Source organism: Dicentrarchus labrax, unplaced genomic scaffold (genome assembly GCF_905237075.1).
Source record: "Dicentrarchus labrax unplaced genomic scaffold, dlabrax2021, whole genome shotgun sequence".
NCBI lineage: Eukaryota > Metazoa > Chordata > Actinopteri > Moronidae > Dicentrarchus > Dicentrarchus labrax.
In genome coordinates this window covers 26,557,042-26,571,018 of record NW_026136721.1, presented here as the reverse complement: position 1 = coordinate 26,571,018, position 13,977 = coordinate 26,557,042, and the positions used below count along the sequence as shown (strand labels likewise).

General features: G+C 39.9%; 1 protein-coding gene across 4 annotated transcripts in view; it reads right to left on the bottom strand.

Moving 5' to 3' along the window:
- sh3gl2a (SH3 domain containing GRB2 like 2a, endophilin A1) overlaps positions 1-13,747 on the bottom strand; it is a 39,233-nt gene extending 25,486 nt beyond the window's left edge. For 3 of the 4 annotated variants that reach the window (XM_051386506.1, XM_051386504.1, XM_051386505.1), the window contains exon 1: positions 13,528-13,745. In XM_051386506.1, the coding sequence (XP_051242466.1) occupies positions 13,528-13,572 (45 nt within the window). In that variant the 5' untranslated portion in view covers positions 13,573-13,745. Of the gene's footprint in view, positions 1-13,527 lie in introns of all 4 variants that reach the window. The other variant, XM_051386503.1, reaches the window with a different exon arrangement.
- Between the last annotated feature and the right edge of the window lie 230 nt (positions 13,748-13,977).

The window sequence follows — 13,977 nt, the reverse complement described above, 5'->3', positions numbered from 1 at the left end:
GCTCACGTCTAAAGTTGAAGACCAGGAAACAAAAACGGGCTGATTGCAGTTTTTTAGGGTGGGTCAACACGGTGGCCTTCAGGCGACCTGTGCTATCTGTAGATAAAAACGTCACATTTTAAGGTAACAAAAACACATTGATTCTTATTTGTAGGTGATTTATACACTAATGAAAACATACGTATGACTATTAACCTCCTAAATGTTACACATTGGACCTTTAAAAAGGTAGATCATAATGTGAAAACTACATACTGTGCCTGCATTACACGTTTGTGTTTTTTGTGTATCAGTACATTTGTACGTTATATTGCATATTACTGGCTCATACTGTACAAAATGTAACAAAATGCAACATTCAACAATAAGAAATTAATTATTAATATTGCATAAAATATGCACATAAATTCTAGGAACTTTAAAAAGGTTTGTTCTCTTGTATAATTTAACATTGTGTTCAAGTGCAAAGCCATGTGTAGGTACAATTAAGTCAAGGGTTCATAATGTACTCAATACTATAATGCAAGGTAAATATATAAATGTATGTAAATGAAAACAATACAAATAAACAGTGCACACATTAGAAAATGGAGATGATGGGTATGTAGGATCTGGAGAGAACAGATCAGCACGCCCGCAGAGAAACTGAGTGTGCACCATTTGTGAAAACAACATGTTGTCACAATCCACCAGGTCTGTGAAAGTGCAGGAGATGCTGACACACTCCACTAATGTCCCTGAACTCAACACATTGTTTCACACAAACTTGAGTGGAGTTGAATAAATGCTGCCTAGGATGAAAGAAGATTCATTATCATTGTTGATGAAGATAAATGTGTTTCAGTTCTAACTCAACCATCCTGCAGCGTTAGCAGAATAATGATCCAGAAAGAAACAAGCAGCCGTGCTTTTACACAAAAATCAATAAAGCAGCAAAAACACAGATTCCTTATCCTCCCAACACTACCACAGACTTTCAATCACACTGCACCAATCCCTCCAAAAACAAACAATAATATTAATACATCTAGAGCTCGGCATGACCCATTAAAGAAGAGAAAATTGAAAAAGCCTCAGCAGACAACATCCTGTATATATGATATTGACTATCTGCTATTCAACACCGGTCTGATTTGATTAGATTTTCAGTCCATAAAGAAGGTCACAACATGAGGGGACAGACAAGCAGGAAATATAATGATACTCAGAATACTGATAGCTACTGCTGAACCTTTATATTCATACAAAGTGAGATATACAGAGAGGAATATGTGTTTCAACATTTAAATGCCAATACACATTAAAAGCTAAAACAAATACTTGTTTAATTGATTAGTATTTTTCAAGGGTCATTCACTGGTCCCAGCTTCTGAAATGTGCAGATTTGAAGCTTTTCTTTGGGTTTTGGACTTAAACAAGCAGACAAAACAAGTTATTTAAAAGAGGTCACCTTGCATTTCACATACGTTTTTTTTTTTACATTTTATAAACAAAACTATTAATTGCAAAAATAATAAACAGGTTAATTGATATTTAGTTGTCCCCCCTTAAAAAAGTATGGGTAAAATAGAAAAAATATCAACATAAGATTGATAAATTAAAAAATACAGAATTGATAACACTTCAATTGATTATCTGTGAGTGATCAATAAATGGCAGCCCTTGTGACCTTGTCTATTACTAATGTCTGTGCATCAGTGCATTCAACTTGTCAGCATCATTTTTCACACTAAAATGCTGCTATTGAAAAGGAAAAACAGGTCAACGTGTTCCAGTGCGCGATCTCCTGATAAAGGTGTTAGGTCAAAGCCGACAATGAAAGCATGATTTACACTGAAATACTAAAAACAGGGAGCCTTTAAACACCTCTCTGCAGTTTCAACAAAAACTGAACATTATAACCTTTATGAATGTAGGATTTACTGCAGTATTGAGTGTAGCTGCTCAGCAGTGCTTTAGAAAATGAATTTTACAAAAGGTGTCCGTTTGTGTTTGTGCCTATGCTAACAAAGTAGGTCGAGGATCAATAATTTATGTATCCAGATATATACACATCCTGTAACTGTATTTACATGGCTTGTACATTTACTGTGCGGAGGCTTACATCTATTCAAGAAATCTCATTTTAAAAGCTCTGCTGTGACAAACTCATCCCAAAACAATCAGTGGAATGTTTTTATTTATCAATGTACAGTAATTATAACTTCTCCTATGAAGATATATTTTATATCATTGCCACTGTGTTTTACTAGCATTCATTATCTGTAGATTCAGTAGCCTCCAATTATGGATGCTCACAGGAGGAATTGCCTTACATAAACACATACATAAACATTTATATTGATTTTATATATACACATTTATATTATATACTGATTAAAACTACATTACAGTGTGTTATAAATCATGGAATAAATGACAATATACTATTAATGAATGCTAAATAAGGGGGACTTCAAGTAAAGTCTTGTCCAAATTATATATGTAAATACCTTGTTGAAACATCATTATACAGTATCTATTGTATGTATATTTAATTTGATTTATGAGTTTTATGCAGACGGACGGGCATAAACTGTTATGTCAGGGACAAGAACAAAATTCTTATCAATGAAATTCATTTTAAACCATCTTTTCTGCCAGGATACTTCCGTAACTCACTTCTTTATCTGCAAAATGTAGGCCTACAATCATCTACTTACACCAATATATCCACTTATCTACTGCAAACACCTGCTTATATGTCTGCAAATACAAACACCTATGTGCAAGTATACTGAATATCGTCTACCTTGCCTTTTAATTAAAAAACTATCTTTCATTTGCATTTAATTCAAGGTGTTTTATCCACAGCTCAGTCTGTGGGTGGTGTTTGTCATATTAAGTCTCAATCGCAGAAAAATAACTTTGTTTACCCATAAGCCTCTGGCACTTTTTTAAAAGTCTAGAAGATGATGAAGAGGCTTGTTTACATAAAGCACCAGCATGATTAAATAACTAATTATGGTAAACAATACCATTAGGCCAATTACAAAACATTTAGCAACAATTAATTATTATATATAATAAGGCTATTTAATGATTTAGACCAAAATGAAGCACATATGCTTTATTTGCCACTCCACATGAACATCCTGTAACATGAGGATCTGAAAGTAAAGGAAAGACGGTGAATGTGAGAATCATACATCAACACTAACATCCCCAGAAGAAATAAACTAAAAATATACTACTCTGATAAAAACAGCAAGGGGGGAGTCATGAAGCTGTGACCCCATCACATAGAACATTTGACGGTCTGGTCCGGCACATGCAGCACGTTTCACAGATTACAGCTGCAGCGCTCTGATTCACTGAGTCACACACAGCTCCAATATGATGCAAAGTCACTGTGCTCTGCTTAATCTGAGTATAATCCCTGACAAGCCATTCAGTCTCGGCTCTGCAGTTGCTGGGAGGACGCTGTGTGTGCACAGGGTGAGTGAGTTTACTATGTGTCACGGCTACATCAACTAACATGGCTTTTTTTTTAAATGAAGGAAGCATGTAAGAACACAAAACATCACAAAAATACATATAGTCCTCCCGAAAACTGCTGGACACTCGCTTTAGCAGACATAAAGCATGTTCTGTTCCCTCCCACCTCGCATTACTGTTCCTTCATGAGCCAAATTAGGAATTAGACTGAGGACATGATGCTAGAGCTGCCTGAAAGCAGAGCCTCCTCTCCTCTTTTGTTCCCAACATCCTCATCTTCTCCCCACTTCACTCTGTTACTTCCTCCTCTCATCTCTTCCTGCTCTCTCTTGCACTTTATCCCCGCTCTCTGTCATCTTCTCTCCAGCTTTCTTCATTACTTTACTTGATTTCCAGCAAAGCTCTATGGATAGCAAGGTCAGTCAGTCTACTACTTTGGTCCAGGCTGAAATATCTCAACAGTTAGTGGATGATTGTCATGAAATATTGTACAGACATTCAAGGTCCCCAGAAGATGATGCATAATGTCTTTGGTGACCCTCTGATTTTTCATCTTTGGTTATCAATCAAATACCTTCACAATTAATGACATTATAATCAGCTTCAAGTGCTCACTGCTACTTTGCATGAATTAGAATTTTAACTGCAGAAATGACAACCGGCCCCATACAGTATTAGAAACTGCTAACGTCTTAAATAGGTCCAGTATGTAACATTTAGGAGGCTCTACATGCAGAAATGGAATATGATATTCATAGGTATGTTTTTATTAGTGTATAATCGCCTGAAAAAAAGGGTTTTCGTGACCCTAGAATCAGACATTTTTATCTACAGACACCCCCGGGTTGCTTTCTATGGAGGGCGCCATGTTGAACTGCCATGTCTCTACAGCAGCCCAGTACAGACAAACCAAACACTGGCTCTAGATAGGGCTGTTCACGCTTTATGCAGCCACTGGAGTTTCTCTTTTGCCATTGAAAGAAGGAGGATGAAGTGAGGGAGTTGCAATCTGCAACTACACTGCTAGATGCCACTAAATCCTACACACGGGACCTTTAATGTTCTCTGTGACTCTACTGCTAAAATAGCTCAACCTGTGAGGTTGTACTTATGCACAACGTTGCTTTGAGGTAAATGCATGCCAACATTCTCACAATGACAATGTTAACAAGATGTTAAGCAGGTATAATATTAACGGATCTTTGTTTTACGATCTCTGAATATTATTAATCTAGCAGGTATTTTAAGTATTGTATCAATTAGAATTTTGATCTGATGATGGTGTTTCATACAAAACCACAAATGTCAACCTCATGGTGGCACTAAAGGTCAGTGGATCAGAAGTAATTACGATTGATCCTCTCAGGAACATACAGTAAATGTTCAGAATGCCATGATAATTCATCTGATAGCTGTTAGGATATTTCTGTCAGGGTCAAAGTGGTGGTTAACTGACATCTGGCATCTATAGAGCCATGACATCTTTGCTCATCAATCACTACATATAGTATCATGAAATCCAATAATTAAGATCTTTCTGCTTACACCATGATCACACAAATAAAAAATGTAATGTAAAAAAGATATATATATTTTATATGATTTTATCAATGCACAATGCATTGTCCCTCTGTTGTGACATTGACCTTTAACCCTGAGCAAATGCACTACACACGACGGGAAAAACCTTCACAAGGTCTCATATCTGCAAATTATGTTGCATGACCCTTCATTATTTCCACAACACGTCGGCAGCTACAACAAAAGCCAATAACCAACACGGTGAATGGGTCTCGAAGAGCCTCTACTGCAGGCTCCTGGGTTATAGATTTAGGTAATAATGATGTAACCTGAATGTCCCTGAAGTAGAAGTGTGTGTGTGTGTGTGTGTGTGTGTGTGTGTGTGTGAGAGAGAGTACGGAGGTGGTTTAATTTAGTCTTATCAATGTTACCAGTTATTTCCAAGCGTGAAAGTAAATTGCTTTACTCTCTGCAACAATGGTGACACATTAATTTGTGGAATCATCATATAACGAAAAACCTTACGGTATTATTTTGTTGTGTAATATTACTGAACTTTCAGCAGCTTATATTAATGATCAATATCTTTAAAAGCATATTTTAAGGGGGCAATTAAAAGAAAAGTACCACTGGGTCATTTTGCCCATTCATTATGTTTGATAAAACAACTCTTTACCCACTGCTTAATAACAGGTCCTGAGAATTTCCCTTTTCCAGCCCCATGCCATCAGCCATCTCTCCTGCAGTGGTTGATGCCCAGAATATATAATATACCAGTCTTGAATAAAACATCAACCATGGCCTGAATACTGATGCTGGGAGAGAGAGGGAGGATGAGGAGTAAGGGAGTGGAAAAGACGAACAGCTCACTTTCTATAGACAAACAAGAAACTGTCACTGTCAAAAACACCATGCACCAATGTCAAAGCTAACTAAACATTGTTCATACACATTTCTTCTGAATGAGGACATTTAATGAGTTTACCTCGCCAGCATTCTTATTCAAAATGTGCCAACAGCATCTAACCACAGGACAAGCTAAGAATAGTGCTGGTGCAGGCCGTGTCCGTCTGTCATTAACCTCCAGAACAAAGCTGACGTCAGAACACAGAGAGCTCCACAGTCCAGTTTTCAGCCCTCTGGCCACTGCATGTGCACTGCTGTCAAAAGGGATACGGCAGACAATTCATTCAAAGTTTCTGCTGTAGTTCACCCTGTTCTATTTCATACTTCCAGTAAATCCATGGGATTTATTGAGATGTCAGACTTGTTACTGTGTTGTTTCTGGCCACACCTCATTTCAACGTGTAGTAGCAGCTCTGGAGATGGCGAGTCATGTTTATCACATGAATCTACAGACAAAAAGTCAGTATTGTAATGCGCTAAGTTAGTTAGTCTAGAACATTTGTGAGATGATGGGGTTGATATTTTACACTCACTAGTAAAATAAACTGTCACTGCTGCCTTTATATACTGTAAAACATAACTGAGGACCGGTGAAAGAATTCTGTTTGAAAAATTTTAGGAGGGGAGCAGCTTCAAAAGCTTGGATCAAATATCTGAGAAGGATATAGTGTTTGCACTTGTCAGTACCAGGGGAAAGGGTCTCCCGATGGAGACATTTAAGAGAAAGAGCTCTACTGTGGTAAGAATTTCTTTTTAAGCTGGAAGGAAAATAACGAGCAAAAGTAAAGAGTACTAGAAACACTGTGAGTTAAGGAAACTCAAGATGAGCGGATGGGAGGTACATTGCTGCAGGTACTGTGCTGCTGGACTTGATCCAGTGCAGCATTGCTTTTGCTGCATTGCTGATCCACACTGGGCCAAAACTAGATGCACTGGGTTGGCTGGTGCATTCAATTCTTCAGAGATCACATTAACAATGAGCCTTTGTCTGACTCATGAGGAAATAACAGCCCACGTCACACCTACACTTGACACTCAGCCCAGTAAGGTCCAGAATTATGTCCATATTGGACAATTCTGCAGCTCACGATTTACATCCAATGCCAAGGTTCAGTGCCAATGCCGGAGGTAGTGTGTGACATGTGTAGTGAGGCAGAATGTAAGGGTGTAAAGGTCAGGGTGGTGGAGACCTGGTGAATGTAGCACAGTGACGGTGGAAAGTAAATACTGTACAGAAGCAATTCCATTTTACGCTACTTTATACTTCTACTCCACAACAATCCAAAAGGTAAATGTTATACGTTTTACTCCATTACGTGTATTTAAAAGCTTTAGTTAGTGGTTATGTTACATTCAGATCAATAATAGAAAATATGATCAACAAATACATAATTTTGTATAAGAGTATTTCTACACCACTGTTCTTGTTTTGTGATACTACAAACTAGCACTACTATTCGATGAGTCCTGTGACCTCCATGACTTTGACACGCAGTAATAGTCCATTGCAAAGGATGATTGTTGTTCATGATTGATGTTGAATTTCCCAGAATTATTGCTGCAGTGATTAAATTTTATATATTTTTCCAAGCAGAATGCTGAACATTTTATGTGTTTAGCTTCTCAAAAACGAGGATTTGCTGCTTTTTCTGTCAAACATGGTAGTGAACAGAATATTTTGGGGTTTAGGACTGTTGGTAAATGGAAGACGTCACAAGAAAAACAGATACATTGCTTTCATTCCCAGTTTTCTCAAATCGTAAATTGCAGCCATGCCCAGAGTGAGAAAAAAAAAAAAAAAAAAAAAAGCGGCCATTGTATCAACATCAACTGACAACATTCATGTTGGTAGAAATTTCTCCTAAAACCTGCATGAAAGTGAATACCCACAGATTGACAGTTCTCTACACTTGCTCCTGTTTGACTTGGCTAAGTCTCCCCCTTCCTGCTTTTACCCCTTCAGTATCTCTTGGCTGAATTCTCCCTCTATCTCTCTTCAACTCCCTACCTGCTTAAGGCTGCTTTCTATCTACTCTAACCCCCGTTTCTTGTCTTCTCTTATCTCTCTTTCCTTGCTCCACTCTCGTTGTCCCCCCCGCCCCATCTGTTATCTCCCAGCTGGATCTGTTGTACGCTGCACTGCAGTAGGCCTAGCGAGGATCCAGGCTGGATGAGTCACCCACTCACAATCTGCTGCCCTAAAGCCCTGCAGGCATCAGCCACATCCAAGGACCCCACTGCTGTCCACGGGCATGCACGAATGTACAGCAACGCACGTTCACATGCACGCCTGCACACTGCATACCCTGTTCTGAAGAAAGAAATACCAAAAATGTCTGCACGCGCACACACATACAAAAAAAACAAATTATATCTAAATGGACCAAGTAAAAAAAAAAGTCAGATTCTTAATTACTTGCCCTTAAGCTAAAACAAGATGGTTTCCAGGTGATGAATCATAATGCTACACACGAGGGGTAAGATGTGTGCAGTACTGATATTATTATTCAGCACACACACTGGGAAACCTCTACTCGAACGAAGGCTGACTACAAAATAAAGGATTACTGCTCTGCTATCCACTGTAAGAAATATACCCCATTTAAACTTCACATCTTCTTGATTCTACAGCACCTAAAAGTACCCGGACTGATTCTAACACAGGTTAATGTGTGTAGCTACTGTATTTTAACAGATAATTCTGTTTACATACAAAACATAGGTCATATGACACTTCATGCTGCTCGTACAGCTGTTCCTCGAAGGCGGCTCTGCTTTGTTTTCCAGCTTTCCTCAGTGACATGTTAAAAAATAATGGGTGACATTGCAACCTGGAGTTCACTGTGTGGTGCATTTCTCCAATCTGCAGGTATTCTACTGCTATCGTTTAAAAAGTAGGACAGGTTGTTTCGAATTTGTGCTGTCAGTAAATTTCCATGTGTATTTGTTATTCTACACACTGAGTATCTCTTTTTTAGAGGAAAAATATACATGACGTTCACAAACATTTGAAGATGTACTGAATCTGTCATCATCACAATTAATATGATTATGATATAATATATGATCATAAATGATTGTGTTGATCTGCAGCCAAGAATAAAGCTCATATTTCACACACAATACTCACTCTAAAATAGCATCTTATCTTATTCTATGAAAATCTTGTATCGTCTTGTATGGGTGGATTAATTTGGACCTGATTAAGAACAGCGGGTTCTTCAAGATGCAGCTGTGACTCAAAGTGGGACTCCAGGTAAAAGGTACCATAACATTTAGACAGACGAAGGGATCTAGTAAGTCATATCTGTATAACTCTCAAATTCACTAACCTGACATATAGAAGACATATAAGTAACTCAGTTTACACTTAATGGTTTACATGCATGCAGAAGTAGTCAAACTTGTGAGGAAAACTTGTTGTCTCTTTCTGACATTGAAAAGAGGCCAAGCAACCATTTTATTTGGAAAAGCTGCAACACCAAACCCCCGAAGATTCTTGTTTGTATTTTCCACCTCTCGCTCACTCTGGCACACTTTCTTAAGCTTTCTTGCCATCCTCTTCACCTCCCCTCTTTCTCCTGTGGGTTCTATTTTAATGAACACATTCTTGGCAGCACACACTCAATCCATTGACTTAAAACAAGCTCTCTGCAGCCTTAAGATAAATACAAAAACTGGTTAAAATATAACAACAAGCAGGACTTTGAGGTTTTAGGAGGCCATGCAGTTTTTTTTTTCAACCGTTAGTTGAGTGAATAACACAGACCCAAATAAAAAGCTTCATCACATTAGCATGTTCACAAACATGTGTGCACACGCGATCAGCTGCAGACCCGTACATGACTCTCTCTCTGGGAACAGAGCCACCATGAGAGTAGCATCTTCCCCTAAGCATGACTCATTTGACTCTGAGGTGGAGTTGACTTGTGACGTAATAAGGGAGCAATCGTCACCTTAATAAATATGGCAGTCAGAAACACTGGGTCTTAGTTTAAAATAATAAGAGGAGAAGTGGAAGGTGTACATTTTTTATAGCAGGCTGTTTTTCCGGGAGGAAATACAAACTGTCTCAAGGGATTAAAATGTATTACAGTGTATGCAGAAGTACATCAGTTTATAACGTGCACTGCATAGTGGGAATGAATAATGGATTACTGGATAAATAAATGTGTATTTTTAAGAAAAATTCCATTTCTAGTGGACCTGCTGGGTTTTACCCTTCATGCCCTGTGCTTCCCTTCTTTTTTAAAATGGCTCCTGTTATGTATGCACCACTCTGAGCCCTGATGTCCTTGGGTGAGAGAGAGAGATGTCTGCTGTCAGAGAAAAGTGTGATTGTGGTTGTATGAAATAAATTACTCAGTGATGTATGTGTGAACGTGAAAGTGAGGCTGTGTGAGTGTGAGTGTGTATGTGAATCTCATAAAATTCCAGTAACTTCATGGCATTCTGACTTTTATGAGCCGTTTCTCTGGGCAGAGTGCATCAAGTCTATAAAGAAGAAATGCTGCAAGCCTCCATGCACAAGAATGAGGATTTTCTATCCCTCACGAAGCAGATGCTGAACATTTAACTTCAAACAAACCTGCACAGCTAATTAGCAATTAGTGAGGCACAGGGTTATAAGGTCAATGCGGCTGTGCAATCTGTTCCAATCTACACATAAAAACCAGTTCCACGACATTGTGGCTCCATTTATTTATTTAAATGTTTCATCTTGAGATTTTATGTCAACATAGATATTAGACCTAATACCTTGAGATAATTCAAATTTTGTCAACTTTGAGAGATGATGCTGTTTATAACAAGGTAGCTCTTCTTTTTCTTTAATATCCTTTGTTATATCATTGAGGGTGATGTTGCAAGTCAATGAGCATGACTAATGTAAGGCAATATTACTTGTTTAATACTAAAACTGAAGAGTAAAAACATTTTTTTCCCTCCATTTTACAGAGGATTGTGTGTAGGACTACTTGCAAACCAGCAGAGACTCCAGGAAGTTACTGGTCCCAGCCAAGAAATAGTCCAGCACACAACACCCTTCCCAAGCTAATTATGTTAGCTTTGGATAGAGCCAAGCTAGCTGTTTCCCCCTTGTCTCCAGTCTGTATGCTAAACTAAGCTAACTGGCTGCTGGCTTCGTGAGAGTGGTATCGATCCTCTCCATGTTACTCTAAGCAGTAAAGCAAATAATCATATTTCCCAAAAATCTGAGCGGTTCCTTTAATGCTGATATTCATTTGGCCAAACTCCTATCTGATTCTTTTAAATCCCTGGTCCCATCCCTTAATCCCTGTGACCTCCTCTTTGTGTATTGGAGTGGGGGTACTGCTAAGATCTGGTTTGAAGGATGCGTATGTAAGTATCCAGATTGCTGTGAGTCTGGGCCTGGATTACAGGGCTGTGGCACAGGAGCAGAGGGGTTGAAGAGAGCCTTCTGCCAATGGGAATCTGGGGAAGAAGACAGTGTGTGTGTGTGTATGGGGGGTTTATAACAGTGAGGAACAGACGGCGAGAGACGGCGAGAGACCGCAGAGACAGCTAACTCTGTGCCTAGAGCTGACTGAATCACACTGGGAATAAAACTGAGGAATAAAGACTGCGGCATTTAAAAATCTACAAATTCAGACGTATTAACTGCATATCTATTCATTCAACCACACCTCTTTATGCATGCACACTGAGAGCCACATAACTGTATGCATATTTACGGATATAATATGCATTATGCAGCCTCACCTCACACACACAGATGTATTTGAGGCTATAGAGAAACATCTGCCTGAAGAGAGAGAGAGAGGGCTCTGCTAATGGGTAACAATAGACTCATCACACAGAATTAACACAATCTGCGCAGCCATCTAATTCCCAGTGACTGCTGTCTACTCCCAGTCTGATCAAATGAACTCCTGATTAAAAATGAGAAGTGTGTTAAAAGCAGATTTTTTTTATATTATTTTTTTTTAATCTAAAACTCTTCCAGCTTTTATTTAATTTTTATCTGCAAGTGCTGCTACTCAAGATTATGCAATGAGAATTCAATGACTAATGTGTCTGGATGTAATCATCTATACAAGTATCTCAAGTGTCAGTGTGACGTTAACAGTAACATAAATGACTAATGGCAGCATAAATTAACTAAAAATACATCACTGAATCCCATTGTGTGTCACCATATTGGATCCCAGCTGTTAAATTAACTCCTGTCCTCACAAACTGCTACCTTAGTCTCAGTTATTCAGATCCAACATGCAATTAAGCGAGTTTAATATACACAGATGCTGACCTTCAAGCAATACACTATTATCAGTGTCACAATTAAGCCATTACTCCCCTCCCATCTCAGTGACAATTGCTCATAAAGATGAGAAATGATGCAGACTGGGAGCTGTAACTAAGGCCATTTGGACACTGGGTGAACTGGAGAACAAGGAGCGAGAGTGGAGCATGTTTTTGTGTGACTCAGCCAGGCTCCGGGCGTCCTGCTGCGTGGGGCCTGAAGCTGACTGTCAGTGTCACTGTGACTCACCCCGAGAAAACGGACAACCTCCCTCAGACGTGCTGGAGCTCCCAGCTGACACCGGAAATAAAAGTCACTAAATAGCCCTGGAGTTAGTGGGAGGCCGCAGGGGGGGCAGATCTGTTTAAACCTTTAGACCATCCAAATCCCATTGAAGACCACTCTGATGGCCTCCAAATATGATGATGGTTAAACTCTTCAGCCTGAGCTCTTGGGAGTAAAAACAAGATACAAAAATGGGTGTGATGGGCTGAGGAAGCCTCTGAGTAACCTTGAACTGAATATCTTCTCAAGCATTAAGGCCTACATCTCATACCAGCAGATGATTTACCATTCGACAGGAAAGACATAACTGAACTCATCACAGCTATCTCGCAATAGGCGATAAATGCGTTTAGAGGGCGCCGAGGTCATGGCGTGCCGCTGCTGGTAGGAGCGGATTTCCGCCAAGGCACACTTAACGATTGCATAACATCTTGCGCGTCGGAATTCCCACTGTGGTTGGCTGAAGGAAACACTGATTTAAAACCGTCCTTCAATTAAGGCAACAACTTGCGCATTAGAAGTGTGACCGATTGCCGTGAGGTGCAGCCCTGGTGGGGTTTTTTCTGTGCGGAATGTCATCTGAAGGGTATTGAGAGGAACTGACGTCCCGCGGCATCACTACCATCGTGCCACCTGCCTCCCAGACGGCCCCACACAAACACAAACACACACACACACAAACTTAACAATAATACCAATCGTGCAGTCCTTCCCGTCATGCAGCAAATACGCATAGTCAATCACAACAAAGGCTGCGGTGTAAAAAACCCCCACGAGTGATAAATTATTCTATTGGTGCAATGCTGCACCACGCCAGTCTTTTCAGTGGAGCACATTTCAGCACCAGGACAGCAATGAGTGATGAAGAGGTAACAGATGAAGCACAACTACAGCAGATCGCTACATATGAGTGCACCATTGGGGGAGTTCATTTCAAAACCAAACGCGAGAGTAAAGCCAATCATCTGCTACCCCAAGCGCCACTCCACTGCTGTCCAACAACGTGACACCTCGGATCGTGAAGATCTGGTGCTCAGGACGCAGCGTCCTCTTACCTGAGTGGCTTTGTGGAATTGCTTCTTCAGCCCCGCTACAGACATGGTTGCTACACGGTGGTTCTAAGCTGGGAATATGAACTGGTGCTGCAGGTGTGTGTGAGGAGGAAAATCTCGGTCCTAATTGTATCTGGTAATGATCTCGCAGCCGTTGCTAAGTCCTGTCTACGCTGGTCTTCACCAGAGGGATCTCCTGTTAGAAAGGGGCTGAATAAAGCCCCGATCACGCTATTGGACGCCAAAGCCACATGTCTCACACGGCGATGACGTCGGAGCCAGTTCCTTTTAAAGAGGCCGTCTCCTCATCCTCAACCCCGGCCAATTGCTCCTGGACTCTAAAAAGGTGGCTGAGGTATTTCTAATCTAAGCTGGTTTAGAAGGACGTGGATGGACTAGGAAAGGAGGGAGGGAGGGGGTGAGGCGACACAGACTTTTAGTTTTCCACTGAAT